Here is a 20,706-nt window from a genome sequence, read left to right on the forward strand (position 1 = left end):
TTCTTTCACCTGAGGAACATAGCCAGAATCAAGCACTTAATTCCCTCAGATGATATGCCAAAAGTCATACATGCATTTGTATCATCTCGATTAGACTACTGTAATGCCCTCTACCTTGGTCTACCAGCAAAAGCATTGCAACGCTTACAGCTGGTGCAAAACACAGCTGCCAGGCTGCTAACCAACCAGCCCCGTTCTAGCCACATAACACCCATCCTCTACTCCCTTCACTGGCTGCCTGTAAAATGGCGAATCCTCTTCAAGATTGGCTTACTGAGTTTCAAAGCATTACATGACCAATGCCCAAGGTACCTGAAACAGCTTCTGACCCCATACTGCCCCACTCGATTACTGCGATCTGTAGATGAAGGACTTTTAGCAGTACCTATAATCTACCGTAATTCATCTGGGGGTCGAGCTTTTAGTCATGTGGCTCCGACTCTATGGAACTCACTTCCCCGCACAGTGCGAGAGGCCCCACTATAGAATCCTTCAAAAGTAGACTCAAGACTTTCCTGTTTACTCAAGCATTTCCATAGTGTCTCTTTTAGTATCTTCATGCTTCTGTATTTTATGAAAATGTACTTCATTATTTTCTGTACTATATTATGCTATATATCTGTTAAGCGCCTTGAGTCCTATTGGAGAAAGAGAGCGCTATATAAATAAAATTATTATTATTATTATTATTACCCTGATCAAGGCCAGGAAGGATGTCACCGCAAAGCATTATCACCGCATTTGGCGGAAGTATGTTGCTTGGTGTGAGGCCAAGAAGGCCCCAACGGAGGAATTTCAACTGGGTCGATTCCTACATTTCCTGCAAGCAGGTGTGACTTTGGGCCTCAAATTGGGGTCCATTAAAGTACAGATCTCGGCCCTGTCGATTTTCTTCCAGAAAGAACTGGCTTCGCTGCCTGAAGTTCAGACTTTTGTCAAGGGAGTTCTGCATATTCAGCCTCCTTTTGTGCCCCCGGTGGCATCTTGGGATCTCAATGTGGTCTTGGAATTTCTAAAATCACATTGGTTTAAGCCACTTAAGACTGTGGATTTTAAATATCTCACGTGGAAAGTGGTGATGTTGTTGGCTCTGGCTTCGGCCAGACGTGTGTCAGAATTGGCGGCTTTGTCCTGTAAAAGCCCCTATCTGATTTTCCATATGGATAGGGCAGAATTGAGGACTCGTCCTCAGTTTCTCCCAAAGGTGGTCTCAGCTTTTCACTTGAACCAACCTATTGTGGTGCCTGCAGCTACTAGGGACTTGGAGGATTCCAAGTTCCTTGATGTAGTCAGGGCCCTAAAAATATATGTTTCTAGGACGGCTGGAGTCAGGAAGACTGACTCGCTGTTTATCCTGTATGCACCCAACAAGCTGGGTGCTCCTGCTTCTAAGCAGACTATCGCGCTTGATTTGTAGCACTATTTTGCTAGCGCATTCTGCGGTAGGATTGCCGCAGCCTAAATCAGTAAAAGCCCATTCCACAAGGAAGGTGGGCTCATCTTGGGCGGCTGCCCGAGGGGTCTCGGCTTTACAACTTGGCCGAGCTGCTACTTGGTCAGGGGCAAACACGTTTGCAAAGTTCTATAGATTTGATACCCTGGCTGAGGAGGACCTGGAGTTCTCTCATTCGGTGCTGCAGAGTCATCCGCACTCTCCCGCCCGTTTGGGAGCTTTGGTATAATCCCCATGGTCCTTACGGAGTCCCCAGCATCCACTAGGACGTTAGAGAAAATAAGAATTTACTCACCGGTAATTCTATTTCTCGTAGTCCGTAGAGGATGCTGGGCGCCCATCCCAAGTGCGGATTGTCTGCAATACTTGTAAATAGTTATTGTTACACAAATCGGGTTGTTATTGTGAGCCATCTCTTCAGAGGCTCCTTTTTGTTATCATACTGTTAACCGGGGTTCCTATCACGAGTTACATGGTGTGATTGGTGTGGCTGGTATGAGTCTTACCTGGGATTCAAAATCCTTCCTTATTGTGTCAGCTCTTCCAGGCACAGTGTCCTAACTGAGGCTTGGAGGAGGGTCATAGGGGGAGGAGCCAGTGCACACCAGGTAGTCCTAAATCTTTCTTAGAGTGCCCAGTCTCCTGCGGAGCCCGTCTATTCCCCATGGTCCTTACGGAGTCCCCAGCATCCACTACGGACTACGAGAAATAGAATTACCGGTGAGTAAATTCTTATTTTTCTGTTGCTGATTTAGTAAAAACTAAAAGCAGCCTTGTGGTGAGGTTTTAGAATCCAATTCCTGTTGTGTAGGTGTGAAAGATCTCGTGTGAGAGGCCTTTGAAGTAAATTTCTTGTGGGGGTAGTGATAACATGTGTCCTTTGGAATGGCTCTTGCAAACTGAAGTGAGCAGTGACCCTTCAGTGATTCAGCCTGAATATGCTGTATATTATTTGATTAATGCAAGAAGTCAGTTATTTTTTGCTCAGAGAACAGAGGTGAATGATGTCTAAGTGAGGGGCTGGATGGAGCCAAATATAGGTTGTAGTTCACAGTACCTTGTCTGGGATGTCCAATGCAGAGCACAGTAGATTCCAAACTGAAGGACTTCTAAGTGGAGAGTTGCAGAGGTTTCAATCTAGTGTGTATCTCAGCTCAGGAATGCAATCCGTTGGTTTTGATCAGATGTCCGCGTAGAGTCCTTGGATATTTACGATGATTTATAGGTCAGTTGTGGTGAATTTCAGCTGTTTTATGGGGATGATCAGGAGCATGCAAAAGGTGATGCAGCCATCTTGGTGACATCTCGTTCCTCCAGACTGGAAATCGCTGCCCACAGAGATTCCATCTTGAACTTGAACCTTTTCAGGTAGAGATTCAGAGATTTTAGGTTCAGAATTGGTCGGACCGAGCCGTCCGGCTTCGGAACTACGAAGAGGCTTGAATAAAAACCTCCTCCCTGCTGTGACCAGGGTACCAGGACAATGACTTGATCCTGGCATAATTTTTGAATTGCCGCCTTTACTACTTCTCTGTCTGGAAGAGAAGCTGGCAGGGTCGATTTGAAAAATCGGCATGGGGGGACGTCTTGAAACTCCAGCTGGTATCCCTGGGACACTATTTGCAAAACCCAAGGGTCCAGGCCAGATTGAGCCCAGATCTGACTGAAAAGTTTCAGACATGCTCCCACCCGAGCGGACTCCCGCAAGGGAGCCCCAGCGTCATGCTGCAGATTTGCAGAAGCAGGGGTGGACTTCTGCTCCTGCGATCCGGGAGACGCTGCAGACTTTTTTTCTCGTCCTCTCCCTCTACCTGCAAAGAAGGGGGAACCTTTGGCCTTTTTATATTTGTTGGGCCGAAAGGACTTCATCTGAGAGTGATGTGTTTTTTTGTCGGTGCTGGAGCTTAATGCAAGAATGACGATTTACCTGCGGTAGCCGCAGAGACCAACGCATCCAACCCATCTCCAAACAAGGCCTCACCGTTATAAGGGAGAGCCTCCACATTTCTGTTGAAATCTGCATCAGCATTCCACTAGCGAATCCACAACGCCCTCCTAGCCGAGACTGCCATGGTAGCGGCTGTTGAACCCAAGAGTCCAATATCCTTCATAGCTTCCAGCATGTATGGAGGGAAAGTTACATAGTATTTGAGGTTGAATAGAGGCAACTTGCCCATTGTGTGCAACCTGTTTTAAGTTGTGATGATTTTACATACTTGTTGAATAATGTTTTATGACTAGTTAGCTACTATAACTCATATTACCCACGGATTAACCACGTTGATATTTAAGTATTATAACCTTGGATAGCTTTTTCATTCAGAAATGTATCCATTCCTTTTTCTCATACGTCCTAGAGGATGCTGGGGATGCTTAAAGAACCATGGGGTATAGACGGGATCCGCAGGAGACATGGGCACACTATAAGACTTTGAATGGGTGTGAACTGGCTCCTCCCTCTATGCCCCTCCTCCAGATTCCAGTTAGATTCTGTGCCCAGCGAGACTGGATGCACACTGAGGAGCTCTCCTGAGTTTTTCAGAAAAATAAGTTTTCTCTTACGTCCTAGAGGATGCTGGGGACTCCGTAAGGACCATGGGGTATAGACGGGCTCCGCAGAAGACATGGGCACTATAAAGAACTTTAGGATGGGTGTGCACTGGCTCCTCCCTCTATGCCCCTTCTCCAGACCTGAGTTAGATCCTGTGCCCAGAGGAGATTGGGTGCATTACAGGGGAGCTCTCCTGAGTTTCTCTGAAAAAGACTTTTGTTAGGTTTATTATTTTCAGGGAGCACTGCTGGCAACAGGCTCCCTGCATCGTGGGACTGAGTAGAGAGAAGTAGACCTACTTAAGTGATAGGCTCTGCTTCTTAGGCTACTGGACACCATTAGCTCCAGAGGGAGTCGGAACGCAGGTCTCCCCTCGCTGTTCGCCCCGGAGCCGCGCCGCCGTCCTGCTAACAGAGCCGGAAGATAGAAGCCGGGTGAGTATAAGAAGAAAGAAGACTTCAAAGGCGGCAGAAGACTTCAGATCTTCCCTGAGGTAAGCACGCAACGTTACCGCTGTGCGCCATTGCTCACACACACAACACACACTAGCAGGCACGGATGGGTGCAGGGCGCAGGGGCGGCGCCCTGGGCAGCAATATTAACCTCTAAGTCTGGCATTTATATGTATATAGGCTGCGGAGGCAGTAATTATAAAAATCCCCCGCCAGTTTTATACAATTGAGCGGGACCGAAGCCTGCCGCTGGAGGGGCGGAGCTTGGTCCCACAGCACTAACCAGCGCCATTTTCTCCACAGAGCACTGCAGAGAAGCTGGCTCCCCGGACTCTCCCCTGCTGAACACCTGAATACGGTGACACAGGGCTGAAAGGGGGGGGGGGGGGGGGGCACTTGTGAGGCGCAGTGAGTGTATTACACAGGTAATTATATATAAAAGCGCTATATTATCTGGGAATTGTTTCCAGTGTCAGTTGGCGCTGGGTGTGTGTTGGCATACTCTCTCTCTGTCTCTACAAAGGGCCTTATTGGGGAACTGTCTCCTTATAGATATATCCCTGTCTGTGTGGAGGTGTCGGTACGTGTGTCGGCATGTCTGAAGCGGAAGGCTCATCTAAGGAGGAGGTGGAGCAGATGATTGTGGTGTCTCCGTCGGCAACGCAGACTCATGATTGGTTGGACATGTGGAATGTTTTAAATGCAATTGTGACCTTATTACTTAAGAGAATGGACAAAGCAGAGTCCAGGGAAAAAGCAGGGACTCAATCCATGGCTTTGACTGTGTCACAGGGCCCTTCAGGGTCTCAAAAACGTCCCCTATCCCAAATAGCAGACACTAATACTGACACGGATTCTGACTCCAGTGTCGACTACGATGATGCAAGATGTTTTGCATATCACTGATGACCCCTCTTTCCCTGACACCAGGGTGCGCATGTATAAGGAAAAGAAACCTGAGGTAACCTTTCCCCCATCTCATGAGCTGAACGAGTTATTTGAAAAAGCTTGGGAAACTCCAGACAAAAAACTGCAGATTCACAAAAGGATTCTTATGGCGTATCCTTTCCCTGCACAGGACAGGGTACGGTAGGAATCCTCGACCAGGGTGGACAAGGCTTCAACGCGCCTGTCCAAGAAGGTGGCGCAACCGTCTCCAGACACGGCAGCCCTCAAGGATCCTGCTGATCGCAGACAGGAAACTACCTTAAAATCTATTTATACGCATACGGGTGCGTTACTCGGACCGGCAATAGCATCTGCATGGGTATGTAGCGCAGTTGTAGCTTGAACAGATACCTTGTCAGCTGACATTGCTACCCTAGACAGGGATACCATTTTATTGACCTTAGGTCACATTAAAGATGCAGTCTTATATTTGAGAGACGCTCAAAGAGACGTTGGGCTGCTAGGTTCGAGAGCCAACGCCATGGCGATTTCTGCTAGGCGAGCCCTGTGGACCCACCAATGGACGGGTGATGCCGACTCAAAGAAGCATATGGAGGTTTTACCTTACAACGGTGAAGTTTTATTTGGGGAAGGTCTCGCGGACCTGGTTTCCACAGCTACCGCGGGTAAATCTACTTTTCTCTGACGTCCTAGTGGGTGCTGGGAACTCCGTAAGGACCATGGGGAATAGCGGCTCCGCAGGAGACTGGGCACAAATAGAAAGCTTTAGAACTACCTGGTGTGCACTGGCTCCTCCCCCTATGACCCTCCTCCAAGCCTCAGTTAGATTTTTGTGCCCGACCGAGCAGGGTGCAATCTAGGGGGCTCTCCTGAGCTCCTTAGAAAAAATATAGTTTTAGGTTTTTTATTTTCAGTGAGACCTGCTGGCAACAGGCTCACTGCATCGAGGGACTAAGGGGAGAAGAAGCGAACCTGCCTGCTTGCAGCCAGCTTGGGCTTCTTAGGCTACTGGACACCATTAGCTCCAGAGGGATCAAACACAGGCCCAGCCTCGGAGTCAAGTCCCAGAGCCGCGCGCCGGCCCCCTTACAGAGCCAGAAGCAAGAAGAGGTCCAGAAAATCGGCGGCAGAAGACATCAGTCTTCATCAAGGTAGCGCACAGCACTGCAGCTGTGCGCCATTGCTCCTCATGCACACCTCACACTGCGGTCACTGATGGGTGCAGGGCGCTGGGGGGGGGGGGGGCGCGCCCTGAGCAGCAATATTAACACCTTGCCTGGCAAATATACATCACATATAGCCCCCAGGGCTATATCGATGTAAATTAACCCCTGCCAGATTTTCAATAAGAGCGGGAGAAAGTCAGCCGAAAAGGGGCGGAGCTATCTCCCTCAGCACACTGGCGCCATTTTCCCTCACAGCTCCGCTGGAAGGACGTCTCCCTGACTCCCCTGCAGTCCTGCACTACAGAAAAGGGTAAAAAAGAGAGGGGGGGCACTAATTTGGCGCAGTTTTACAGTTATCAGCAGCTATAAGGGAAAACACATTATATAGTGATATCCCTATATATATATAGCGCTCTGGTGTGTGCTGGCATACTCTCCCTCTGTCTCCCCAAAGGGCTAGTGGGGTCCTGTCCTCTTACAGAGCATTCCCTGTGTGTGTGCTGTGTGTCGGTACGGCTGTGTCGACATGTATGAAGAGGAAAATTATGTGGAGGCGGAGCAATTGCCTGTAATGGAGATGTCACCCCCTAGGGGATCGACACCTGAGTGGATGGGCTTATGGAATGAATTACGTGAAAGTGTTAACTCTTTACATAAGAAGTTTGATGACATGGGACAGCCGGCTTCTCAGCTTGTGCCTGTCCAGGCGTCTCAAGGGCCGTCAGGGGCTCTAAAACGCCCGCTACCTCAGACGGCAGATATAGACGTCGACACGGATACTGACTCCAGTGTCGACGACGAGGAGACAAATGTAACTTCCAGTAGGGCCACACGTTACATGATTGAGGCAATGAAAAATGTTTTACACATTTCTGATAATACCACAGGTACCACTAAAAAGGGTATTATGTTTGGTGAGAAAAAACTACCTGTAGTTTTTCCTGCATCTGAGGAATTAAATGAAGTGTGTGATGAAGCGTGGGTTTCTCCCGATAAAAAGCAGATAATTCCTAGGAAATTATTGGCAATGTACCCCTTCCCGCCAGAGGATAGGGCACGTTGGGAAACTCCCCCTAGGGTAGATAAAGCGCTCACACACTTGTCCAAACAGGTGGCACTACCATCTCCGGATACGGCCGCCCTTAAGGATCCTGCTGACAGAAAGCAGGAAACTATCCTGAAGTGTATATACACACACACTGGTGTTATACTGCGACCAGCAATCGCCTCAGCCTGGATGTGCAGTGCTGGGGTGGCTTGGTCAGACTCCCTGACTGACAATATTGATACCCTGGATAGGGACAGTATATTACTGACTCTAGAGCATTTGAAAGATGCATTTTTATACATGCGTGATGCACAGAGGGATATTTGCCGACTGGCATCACGAGTAAGTGCTATGTCCATTTCCGCCAGAAGGGGGTTATGGACTCGGCAGTGGTCAGGTGATGCCGATTCTAAAAGGCATGTGGAACTATTGCCTTATAAAGGGTAGGAGTTATTTGGGGTAGGTCTGTCGGACCTGGTTTCCACGGCAACTGCTGGAAAATCCACGTTTTTACCCCAGGTCGCCTCTCAGCAAAAGAAGACATCGTATTATCATGCGCAGTCCTTTCGGCCCCATAAGGGCAAGCGGGCAAAAGGCTCCTCTTTTCTGCCCCGTGGCAGAGGAAGAGGAAAAAGGCTGCAGCAAACAGCCAGTTCCTAGGAACAGAAGTCCTCCCCCGCTTCCGCCAAGTCCTCAGCATGACGCTGGGGCTCTACAGGCGGACTCAGGTACGGTGGGGGCCCGTCTCAAGAATTTCAGCGCACAGTGGGCTCGCTCATAGGTAGATCCCTGGACCCTTCAGGTGGTATCTCAGGGGTACAAATTGGAATTCGAGACGTCTCCCCCTCGCCGTTTCCTAAAGTCTGCCTTACCGACGACTCCTTCCGACAGGGAGGCGGTATTAGAAGCTATTCACAAGCTGTATTCCCAGCAGGTGATAATCAAGGTACCCCTCCTACAACAAGGAAAGGGGTATTATTCCACATTGTTTGTGGTACCGAAGCCGGACGGCTCGGTGAGACCCATTTTAAATCTGAAGTCATTGAACACTTACATAAAGAAGTTCAAATTCAAGATGGAGTCACTCAGAGCAGTTATCTCGAGCCTGGAGGACGGGGATTATATGGTGTCTCTGGACATCAAGGATGCTTACCTGCATGTCCCAATTTACCCTTATCACCAAGGGTACCTCAGGTTTGTAGTACAGAACTGCCACTATCAGTTCCAAACGCTGCCGTTTGGATTGTCCACGGCACCGCGGGTCTTTACCAAGGTAATGGCCGAAATGATGATACTCCTTCGAAGGAAGGGAGTTTTAATTATCCCGTACTTGGACGATCTCCTGATAAAGGCGAGATCCAGGGAACAGTTGCTAGTCGGGGTAGCACTATCTCAAGAAGTGTTACGACAGCACGGTTGGATTCTCAATATTCCAAAATCGCAGCTGATCCCGACAAAACGTCTTCTGTTCCTAGGGATGATTCTGGACACAGTCCAGAAAAAGATATTTCCTCCTAAAACCAGGTCAAGTATCGGTGCATCAATGCACAAGGGTCCTGGGGAAAATGGTGGCTTCTTACGAAGCAATTCCATTCGGCAGATTCCACGCAAGAACTTTCCAGTGGGACCTGCTGGACAAATGGTCCGGATCGAATCTTCAGATGCATCAGAGGATAACCCTGTCACCAAGGACAAGGGTGTCTCTCCTGTGGTGGTTGCAGAGTGCTCATCTTTTAGAGGGCCGCAGATTCGGCATTCAGGACTGGGTCCTGGTGACCACGGATGCCAGCCTTCGAGGCTGGGGAGCAGTCACACAGGGAAGAAATTTCCAGGGAGTGTGGTCAAACCTGGAGACCTCACTCCACATAAATATCCTGGAGCTAAGGGCCATTTACAATGCCCTAAGCCAAGCGAGACCTCTGCTTCAGAACCAGCCGTTGTTGATCCAGTCGGACAACATTACGGCAGTCGCCCACGTAAACAGACAGGGCGGCACAAGAAGCAGGAGGGCAATGGCAGAAGCTGCAAGGATTCTCCGATGGGCGGAAAATCATGTGATAGCACTGTCAGCAGTGTTCATTCCGGGAGTGGACAACTGGGAAGCAGACTTCCTCAGCAGACACAACCTCCACCCGGGAGAGTGGGGACTTCACCCGGAGGTTTTCCACATGATTGTAAGCGGTTGGGAAAAACCAAAGGTGGACATGATGGCGTCCCACCTCAACAAAAAACTAAAAAGTTATTGCGCCAGGTCAAGGGATCCTCAGGCAATAGCTGTGGACGCCCTGGTAACGCCGTGGGTGTACCAGTCGGTTTATGTGTTCCCTCCTCTGCCGCTCATACCCAAGGTACTGAGAATTATAAGACGGAGAGGAATAAGAACTATACTCGTGGCTCCGGATTGGCCAAGAAGGACTTGGTACCCGGAACTTCAAGAGATGCTCACAGAGGACCCGTGGCCTCTACTTCTAAGAAGGGACCTGCTCCAGCAAGGACCCTGTCTGTTTCAAGACTTACTGCGGCTACGTTTGACGGCATGGCGGTTGAACGCCGGATCCTGAAGGAAAAAGGCATTCCAGAAGAAGTCATCCCTACTTTGATAAAAGCCAGAAAGGATGTCACCGCAAAGCATTAGCACCGCATTTGGCGGAAATATGTTGCGTGGTGCGAGGCCAGGAAGGCCCCGACGGAGGAATTTCAACTGGGTCGATTCCCGCATTTCCTGCAAACAGGAGTGTCTATGGGCCTCAAATTGGGATCCATTAAGGTTCAGATTTCGGCCCTGTCAATTTTCTTCCAGAAAGAACTGGCTTCAGTTCCTGAAGTTCAGACGTTTGTCAAGGGGGTGCTGCATATACAGCCTCCTTTTGTGCCTCCAGTGGCACCTTGGGATCTCAATGTAGTTTTGGGGTTCCTAAAATCACATTGGTTTGAACCGCTTAAATCTGTGGATTTAAAATATCTCACATGGAAAGTGGTCATGCTGTTGGCCCTGGCTTCGGCCAGGCGCGTGTCAGAATTGGCGGCTTTATCCTGTAAAAGCCCTTATCTGATTTTCCATTCGGACAGGACGGAATTGAGGACTCGTCCTCAGTTTCTCTCTAAGGTGGTGTCAGCGTTTCACCTGAAACAGCCTATTGTGGTGCCTGCGGCTACTAGGGACTTGGAGGACTCCAAGTTGCTAGACGTTGTCAGGGCCCTGAAAATATATATTTCCAGGACGGCTGGAGTCAGAAAATCTGACTCGCTGTTTATCCTGTACGCAACCAACAAGCTGGGTGCTCCTGCTTCTAAGCAGACCATTGCTCGCTGGATCTGTAATACAATTCAGCTTGCGCATTCTGTGGCAGGCCTGCCACAGCCAAAATCTGTAAATGCCCACTCCACAAGGAAGGTGGGCTCATCTTGGGCGGCTGCCCGAGGGGTCTCGGCGTTACAACTTTGCCGAGCTGCTACTTGGTCAGGGTCAAATACCTTTGTAAAATTTTACAAATTTTACACTCTGGCTGAGGAGGACCTTGAGTTTTCTCATTCGGTGCTGCAGAGTCATCTGCACTCTCCCGCCCGTTTGGGAGCTTTGGTATAATCCCCATGGTCCTTACGGAGTTCCCAGCATCCACTAGGACGTCAGAGAAAATAAGAATTTACTTACCGATAATTCTATTTCTCGTAGTCCGTAGTGGATGCTGGGCGCCCATCCCAAGTGTGGTTTGTCTGCAATACTTGTATATAGTTATTGTTAACTAATCGGGTTATTGTTGTGAGCCATCTATCCAGAGGCTCCTCTGTTTTCATGCTGTTAACTGCGGTTTGGATCACAAGTTGTACGGTGTGATTGGTGTGGCTGGTATGAGTCTTAACCCGGGATTCAAAAATCCTTCCTTATTGTGTACGCTCGTCCGGGCACAGTATCCTAACTGAGGCTTGGAGGAGGGTCATAGGGGGAGGAGCCAGTGCACACCAGGTAGTTCTAAAGCTTTCTTTTTGTGCCCAGTCTCCTGCGGAGCCGCTATTCCCCATGGTCCTTACGGAGTTCCCAGCATCCACTACGGACTACGAGAAATAGAATTATCGGTGAGTAAATTCTTATTTTTTGCCTTTTGTTCCCCCACAGCAAAAGAAAACTCCACAATATCAGATGCAGTCCTTTCGGTCGCATAAGTCCAGAAGAGGTTGGGGCTCATCCTTCCTCGCCAGAGGTAAGGGTAGAGGGAAGAGAACACCTGCTTCGGCTGGTTCTCAGGCTTCTACTAAATCCACCGCATGACGCTGGGGCTCCACTGAGGGAGTCCGCACCGGTGGGCGCACGTATTCGACTCTTCAGCCAGGTCTGGGTCCTGTCAGACGTGGATCCTTGGGCGATGGATATTGTATCCCAAAGCTTCAAACTGGAATTCAAAGAGGTGCCCCCTCGCCGATTTTTCAAGTCGGTCTTGCCAGCTTCTCCCCCAGAGAGGGAAGTAGTGTTAGCTGCAATTCAAAAGCTGTATCAACAGCAAGTGATTGTCAAGGTTCCCCTAGTCCAACAAGGAAAAGGGTACTATTCAACCCTGTTCGTGGTCCTGAAGCCGGATGGTTCGGTCAGACCCATTTTAAATCTAAAATCCCTAAACCTGTACTTGAAAAAGTTCAAATTCAAGATGGAATCGCTCCGGGCGGTGATCTTCAGTCTGGAAGGGGGGGATTTTATGGTGTCACTGGACGTAAAGGATGCATACCTTCATGTCCCCATATATCCTCCTCATCAGGAGTACCTGCGATTCGCTGTACAGGACTGTCATTACCAGTTTCAGACGTTGCCGTTTGGGCTTTCCATGGCAACGAGGATTTTCACCAAGGTGATGGCGGAGATGATGGTGATCCTGCGCAGGCAGGGAGTCACAATTATCCCATACTTGGACGATCTCCTGATAAAAGCGAGATCGAGAGATCAATTGCAGAAGAACGTGTCGCTCTCCCTGAGAGTGCTACAACATCACGGTTGGATTCTCAATCTGCCAAAGTCACAATTGATTCCAACGACTCAACTATCATTCCTAGGCATGATTCTGGACACGGAACAGAAGAGGGTTTTTCTCCCGATGGAAAAAGCCCAGGACCTCCAGAACATGGTCAGAGACCTGCTAAAACCAAAAAGAGTGTCTGTTCATCAATGCACTCGAGTTCTGGGGAAAATGGTGGCAGCCTACGAGGCCATCCCCTTCGGCAGGTTTTATGCAAGGACGTTTCAGTGGGACCTTCTGGACAAGTGGCCCGGGTCCCATCTACAAATACATCAGAAGATAAGCCTGTTCCCCAGGGCCAGGGTGTCTCTTCTGTGGTGGCTGCAAAGTGCTCACCTTCTAGAGGGTCGCAGGTTCGGCATTCAAGACTGGGTTCTGGTGACAACGGACGCGAGCCTCCGTGTATGGGGAGCAGTCACACAAGGAAGAAATTTTCAGGGGCTATGGTCAAGCCAGGAGGCTTGTCTACACATCAACGTACTGGAATTGAGGGTCATATACAACAGCCTACGACAAGCGGAGAATCTTCTTCGCAACCTACCGGTTCTGATTCAATCAGACAACGTCACAGCCGTGGCTCATGCAAACCGCCAAGGCGGGACAAGGAGCAGAGTGGCAATGGCGGAAGCCACCAGGATTCTTCGCTGAGCGGAAACTCGCGTAAGCGCTCTGTCAGCGGTCTTCATTCCGGGAGTGGACAACTGGGAAGCAGACTTCCTCAGCAGACACGATCTCCATCCAGAAGAGTGAAGACTTCATCAGGTAGTTTTTGCAGAGATAACAAGTCTTTGGGGAATTCCTCACATAGACATGATGGCTTCCCGCCTCAACAAGAAGCTTCGGAGGTATTGTGCCAGGTCAAGGGACCCTCAGGCAGTAGCGGTGGACGCCCTGGTGACACCACGGGTGTTTGTTGGTCTATGTGTTCCCTCCTCTTCCTCTCATCTCAAAAATATTGAGAATCATAAGACGAAAAAGAGTGCAAACAATACTCATTGTTCTAGATTGGCCTCGAAGGGCCTGGTATTCAGATCTTCAGGAAATGCTCACAGAAGATCTGTGGCCTCTTCCTCCCAGGGAGGACCTGTTGCAACAGGGGCCCTGCGTGTTCTAAGACTTACCGCGGTTACGTTTGACGGCATGGCGGTTGAACACCAAATCCTAGCTGGGAATGGTATTCTGGAGGAAGTCATCCCTACTAAAGGCTAGGAAGGAGGTGACGGCGAAACATTATCACCGAATCTGGAGGAAGTATGTATCTTGGTGTGAAGCCAAGAATGCTCCTACAGAAGATTTCCATCTGGGCCGTTTTCTCCATTTTCTACAGACAGGAGTGAATATGGGCCTAAAATTAGGCTCCATTAAGGTTCAGATTTCGGCCCTGTCTATTTTCTTTCAGAAAAAATTGGCTTCTCTCCCAGAAGTCCAGACTTTTGTAAAGGGAGTGCTGCACATCCAGCCTCCTTTTGTGCCCCCATTGGCACCATGGGACCTTTAACGTGGTGTTACGGTTCCTGAAGTCTCACTGGTTTGAACCTCTTCAAACGGTTGAATTAAAATTTCTCACTTGGAAGGTGGTCATGTTGTTGGCCTTGGCATCTGCAAGGCGGGTGTCCGAATTGGCGGCCTTGTCTCACAAGAGCCCCCATTTGATTTTCCATGTGAATAGAGCAGAGTTGAGGACTCGTCCTCAATTTTTGCCTAAGGTGGTTTCTTATTTTCATTTGAACCAACCTATTGTGGTGCCTGTGGCTACGGGTGACTTGGAGGACTCCAAGTCCCTGGATGCAGTCAGGGCCTTAAAAATCTATGTAGCCAGGACGACTCGGGTTAGGAAAACAGAAGCACTGTTTGTCCTGTATGCAGCCAACAAAATTGGCGCTCCTGCTTCGAAGCAGACTGTTGCTCGCTGGATCTGTAACACGATTCAGCAGGCTCATTCTACGGCAGGATTGCCGTTACCAAATTCGGTAAAGGCCCATTCCACTAGGAAGGTGAGCTCTCCTTGGGCGGCTGCCCGAGGCGTCTCAGCTTTACAGCTTTGCCGAGCAGCTACCTGGTCGGGGTCAAACACTTTTACAAAGTTCTATAAGTTTGATACCCTGGCTGATGAGGACCTTGAGTTTGCTCAGTCGGTGCTGCAGAGTCATCCGCACTCTCCCACCCGGTCTGGAGCTTTGGTATAAACCCCATGGTCCTTACGGTGTCCCCAGCATCCTCTAGGACGTAAGAGAAAATAAGACTTTAAACCTACCGGTAAATCTTTTTCTTCTAGTCCGTAGAGGATGCTGGGTGCCCGTCCCAGTGTGGACTAAATCTGCAAGGCTTGTATATGGTTGTTGCTTACATAAGGGTTATGTTACAGTTGAGATCAGTCTTAAGCTGATACTGTTTTGTTCATACTGTTATCTGGTTGCGTATATTCCAGGTTATATGGTGTGGATGGTGTGGGATGGTATGAATCTTGCCCTTAGATTAACAAAATCCTTTCCTCGTACTGTCCATCTCCATTGGGCACAGTTTCTCTAACTGAGGTCTGTAGGAGGGGCATAGAGGAAGGAGCTAGTGCACACCCATTCTAAAGTTCTTTATAGTGCCCATGTCTCCTGCGGAGCCCGTCTATACCCCATGGTCCTTACGGAGTCCCCAGCATCCTCTATGGACTTGGAGAAAAAGATTTACCGGTAGGTTTAAAATCTTATTATTAGGTTTTTTATTTTCAGGGAGACCTGCTGGCTACAGGCTCCCTGCATTGCAGACCTACTTCTTCAGAGTTCAAGGGCTCTGCTTCTTAGGCTACTGGACACCATTAGCTCCAGAGGGATCACTACGGTACGCCTAGCTACTTGTTCCCGGAGCCGTGCCGACGCCCCCTCACAACGCCAGAAGATAGAAGCCGGGTGAGTATAAAGAAGATCAGAAGACGGCTTGAGGTACCGCGCAGCGGCCGCGCTGTGCGCCATGCTCCCACACTGATCACAGCACTGCAGGGCGCAGGGGTGGCACCCTGGGCAGCATGGGGGGCCGCATATTACCACTGGCATGCAAGTTAACAGTGCCCAGGCACTTGTTAAGGGACCCCCGCCAGTATAAAGAATTTTGAGCAGAACTGAAGCGCGCCATGTCAGGGGCGGGGCTTAGCCGCATAGCTCTCACCAGCTCCATTTCTCTCCTCACAGAAGGCTGCAGAGACGCTGGCCCTGATCCTCCACACTGCTGTGAAAGTAACAGGGTGCAAAAGGGGTGGGGGCACTTGTAATTGGTGATTTATATTGTTCATAAAAGCGCTAGCAGGTCTGGGCAGCATTGTTACGGAATTCAGAACCGGGAAAGGCGCTTGGTGTGAGCTGGCTGAACTCTCTCTGTGTCTTTCTAACAGGCTCTGCTGTGGGTCTGTCCCCTATAGCCCAGTGTGTCTGTGGCTGTTGGTACGTGTGTGTGTCGACATGTCTGAGGCTGAGTGCTCTTCCCAGGAGGAGGCAGGCGTGGCGACTGACAGTTCTGTGAGAGTGACAGTGTCGGCACCGCCGACGGATGATTGGGTCAATATGCTGAGTGTTTTAAATACAAATGTGACTAAGTTGGCTAAGAGGTTTGATACATCGGAGTCTAAGAACCAGACATGGAGAAAATCCATGGAGGATGCTCTGGGGACAGGGAAAGCTGGGAATCAATCCCCACGGTAGACAAAGCTTTATCGCGTCTATCCAAAAAGGTGGCGCTTCTGTCCCCTGACACGGCTGCCCTAAAGGATCCTGCGGATCATAAGCAGGAAAATACCCTGAAATCCATTATTATTATTTGAAATTATTATTATTTGAAATCCTGTAGCGCTTTTATAATCACACAATATTATATATGTATTTCACCATATTTCACTGTGCTCTCCCTGTTTAGCACGCTGATACTTAGTTCAGCAGTGGAGGAGGGCCAGCGTTCTTTTATGCAGCCTGGAGGGAGAGAAAATGTCGCTGAGCAGTGTGCTGGCTGACTGAGGAGGAAGCCCCGCCCCTTTAATGGCGCGCTTCCCCTCAGATCTTTTGAACTAATATTTATACTGGCGGGGGTAGGATTGTGCCTCAGCATCTTATGCCCCTTATTTATGCCAGTTTTAGTAGGTTTCATGCTGCCCAGGCCCCCGCGCCCTGCACCCTGCAGTGGCTGTGTGTGATGGGTAGCATGGCGCGCAGCGTTCCCGCCCGCTGCGCGGTTCCTTTCAGCCGTCACGATGTCTGAAGATCCTTTTCTTATACTCGCCTGACTTCTGGCTCTGTAAGGGGGGTGACGGCGGGCTGTGGGAGTGAGCGCATAGCCGCAGCTAGTGTTCAGTTCCCTTCAGGAGCTAATGGTGTCCTGTCAGCCAGAAGCAGAGCCATGAAACTATTCAGGAAGTTGGTTCCTACTTCTTCCCCCTAAGTCCCACAAAGCAGGGAGACAGTTGCCAGCAGTTCTCCCTGAAAATAAAAAACCTAACATAAGTCTTTTCAGAGAAACTCAGTAGAGCTCCTCTGGAGTGCATCCAGTCTCCCTGGGTACATTTTCTAAACTGCAGTCTGGAGGAGGGGCATAGAGGGAGGAGGCAGTTCACACCCTTGAAAAGTCTTAAAGTGCCCATGGCTCCTGCGGAACCGTCTATACCCCATGGTACTGAAGTGAACCCCAGCATCCTGTAGGACGTATGAGAAATAAAGGACAATTTAAGTACAATAAAATACAGTTAAAGGACAAAGGGAGAACAATCCATTATACAATAACGTAGGAAAAGCGAATCGGCATCTGCTCCCTGCTCCTCCGCACTACTTGCTGAATTGCACTGCTTCTGGTCTCACTGCTCCTCCTCCACTGCAGACAGTCGCCGTTACAAATGGCACAGTCCTGTTTTAAGCTCTCAGCCCCCTGGCACCTCCGTCAAGTCCTCCGATCAGCGCTCGCCAGCGGCTCCTACATTTGCTGCCTGTAGTTGCTGTGGCTCCGGCTGCGGTTCCGGCTACTTGCGTCACAGTAATCACTGCCCCTCCGTCTGGCACCTTGCTTCCCTGCTCTCGTCTAGCGGCACTTGCACTCGTATCTTGCAGCCGACTCGTCCGCTCCATCCCGCGTGTACACAGGCGCGCGCTCTCGCTCACGACTCGTCACTTCCGGTTCCATCTTCTGACTTACTATGCAGCTCTTCTTCCTGTCCTGTGGCAGCCCTGTCTTGTAATTTCCCTTACTGGTTTCCCATCCTGACAAGGTAGTCCTTCCAACTCGTCAATCCTATCAGCTGGATTCCATGTAACTCAGGAAACATGGGTTTGTCGGGAACATTTCTTTTAGTTCAGTGAATCCTCCATCTCCTGGATGTGGTTTGAGCTTTACGAATTTTACATTGAGTGGACTTCAAACGTAGAACAGATGTTCGTCTTGTTCTCTGTTATGCCCATAAATGGTGTTGGCCAGCATCCAAATAATCTGTAGCAATATAGCTTACCGCTACGATGCTGCAGGTGTACGTGTCTGCTGGTAGCGGCGAACATCTGGGATCACGCTACTTGTGCTGTAAGTGCTTAATGGGTGGCGTGGCATGGGGCCATTGTCTAACAGCTGTGCAAGGCATCGACATGATCATCTGTGCAGACATATATGACAACACCTTTTCTTCAAGCAGTTTTGGGCATTGAAGGTTGCGTATGGCATTGCCGGAACACTCCCCTCGCTTGCATAGGGAAATCCCAGAGTAAGCATTGTCCCCGAGATAGGATGTAACAGAAATCAGAATTTGTATACTCTACGTAAAGACTCTTTCCTGTTCTCTGTTCTGATATGTTGTGTTCCACTTGTTCCTGTCCTTTTCATTTTGCCTGATGTTTTCTCCATTAGAGCTATGAGAATAAAAAAAAAACCTGAGGTCCTGTTGGAGGTGGGAGGTGAATATATGATGGAGCGTCGGTTTAGTAAGTTCAGCTGTTTAGTGTCCATTTTAATTGCCCATCCTCTGTAGCCAGAGTTACCTGTTCACCCTGGATGGATTGCCAGAAACTGATTATGTGGTGAGTACAAAACAATCCTGATTTTATAACCAACATCTATTTTTCCCAACAGAATTACATGAAGATCCATCTGTTCATATTGAGGAATATGTCCCTTGTGAAAAAGAAAATCTTCTACATCCTGACATTAAGGAGGAACCAGTCTCCTGTGATGGAGGAGACCTCACACACACTGACATGTATACACCCACAGATCATACACAGTATACATCTACTCATATTAAGGAGGAACCGGCCTCATTTGATGGAGGAGACCTCACACACACTGACATGTATATACCCACAGGTCATACACAGTATACATCAACTCATATTAAGGAGGAACCAGCCTCGGGTGATGAAGGAGACCTCACACACACTGACATGTATACACCCACAGGTCATACACAGTATACATCTACTCATATTAAGGAGGAACCAGCCTCATATGACAGGGGAACCCTCACACATACTGACATGTATACACCCACAGATCATACACCGTATACATCTACTCAAACTGAGGAGGAACTAGGGTCTTCTTCCAAAGGTGAAACATGTGTTAAGAACAGGCCCAGTCATGTTGGACACCAGAGGAAAAAACATCTAAATATCAATAGAGACAAATCTTGGTCCTGCCCTGTATGTGGAAAATGTCTTACTAGTAAAACCCTGTTTAATAAGCATCAGAGGAGTCACATGGAAGAGAAACCATTTTCCTGCTCTGAGTGTGGCAGATGTTTCACATTTAAATCACATCTTGTTAAACATCAGAGAACTCACACAGGCGAGAAGCCATTTCCATGTTCTGAATGTGGGGAATGTTTTCCACGGAAATCATCTCTTGTTATACATCAGAGAAATCACACAGGCGAGAAGCCATTTCCATGTTCTGAATGTGGGGAATGTTTTCCACGGAAATACTCTCTTGTTGTACATCAGAGAAATCACACAGGAGAGAAGCCATTTCCATGTTCTGAGTGTGGGAAATGTTTTTACGCTACCTCAAATCTGAAAATTCATGTGAAGATCCATACAGGAGAGAAATTATTTTCCTGCTCTGAATGTGGAAAATGTTTTATGCGCAAATCTGACCTTGTTACACATCAGAGAAGTCACACAGGAGAGAAGCCATTTCCTTGTTCTGAGTGTGAGAAATGTTTTAACCGTAGCTCACATCTGAAAAAACATCAGAAGATCCACACAGGTGAGAGGCCATTATCCTGCTCTGAGTGTGGGAAATGTTTTATATGTAAATCAGATCTTGTAATACATGAGAGAGTTCACACAGGTGAGAGACCATATCCATGCTCTGAGTGTGGGAAATGTTTTAAAGCGAAAGCACAACTTACTTTGCATCAGAGAGGTCACACAGGTGAGAGACCAGCTAGATGTTCTGAGTGTGGGAAATGTTTTGTACAGAATTCTGATCTTGTTAAACATCAGAGAAGTCACACAGGTGAGAAACCATTTCCATGCTCTGAGTGTGGTAAAAGTTTTAAACAGAAATTATGTCTTGTTATACATCAGAGACGTCACACGGGTGAGAGGCCATTTCCATGTTCTGAGTGTGGAAAATGTTTTTACCATGGGTCACATCTGAAAAGACATCAGAAGAGCCACACATAGGAAAGAAGCCATTTTCCTGCTCTGAGTGTGGGAAATGTTTTACCGTTAGCACAAGTCTGAAAACACATCAAAAGATACATACAGAGCAGAAACCATGTTCTGGCTCCAAAAGTGGGAAAAGTTTCAGTCCTAAGTCAAATCAGAAAGTATATAAAACAAGTCACGCAGGAGAAAAACTATAATTTCTCTGACGTCCTAGTGGATGCTGGGAACTCCGTAAGGACCATGGGGAATAGCGGCTCCGCAGGAGACTGGGCACAAAAGTAAAGCTTTAGGACTAGCTGGTGTGCACTGGCTCCTCCCCCTATGACCCTCCTCCAAGCCTCAGTTAGATTTTTGTGCCCGAACGAGAAGGGTGCACACTAGGTGGCTCTCCTGAGCTGCTTAGTGAAAAGTTTAGTTTTAGGTTTTTTATTTTCAGTGAGACCTGCTGGCAACAGGCTCACTGCATCGAGGGACTAAGGGGGAAGAAGCGAACTCACATGCT

General features: G+C 48.7%; 1 protein-coding gene across 3 annotated transcripts in view; it reads left to right on the forward strand.

The window, feature by feature from the left end:
• Window positions 1–20,437, forward strand: part of LOC135054686 (zinc finger protein OZF-like) — a 72,339-nt gene extending 51,902 nt beyond the window's left edge. For all 3 annotated transcript variants that reach the window (XM_063957949.1, XM_063957948.1, XM_063957950.1), the window contains one exon: window positions 18,664–20,437. In XM_063957949.1, coding sequence (XP_063814019.1) covers window positions 18,664–20,219 — 1,556 coding nt within the window. In that variant the 3' untranslated portion in view covers window positions 20,220–20,437. The remainder of the gene's footprint in view (window positions 1–18,663) is intronic.
• The last annotated feature ends 269 nt before the right edge of the window (window positions 20,438–20,706 follow it).

Source organism: Pseudophryne corroboree, chromosome 3, assembly GCF_028390025.1.
Source record: "Pseudophryne corroboree isolate aPseCor3 chromosome 3, aPseCor3.hap2, whole genome shotgun sequence".
NCBI lineage: Eukaryota > Metazoa > Chordata > Amphibia > Anura > Myobatrachidae > Pseudophryne > Pseudophryne corroboree.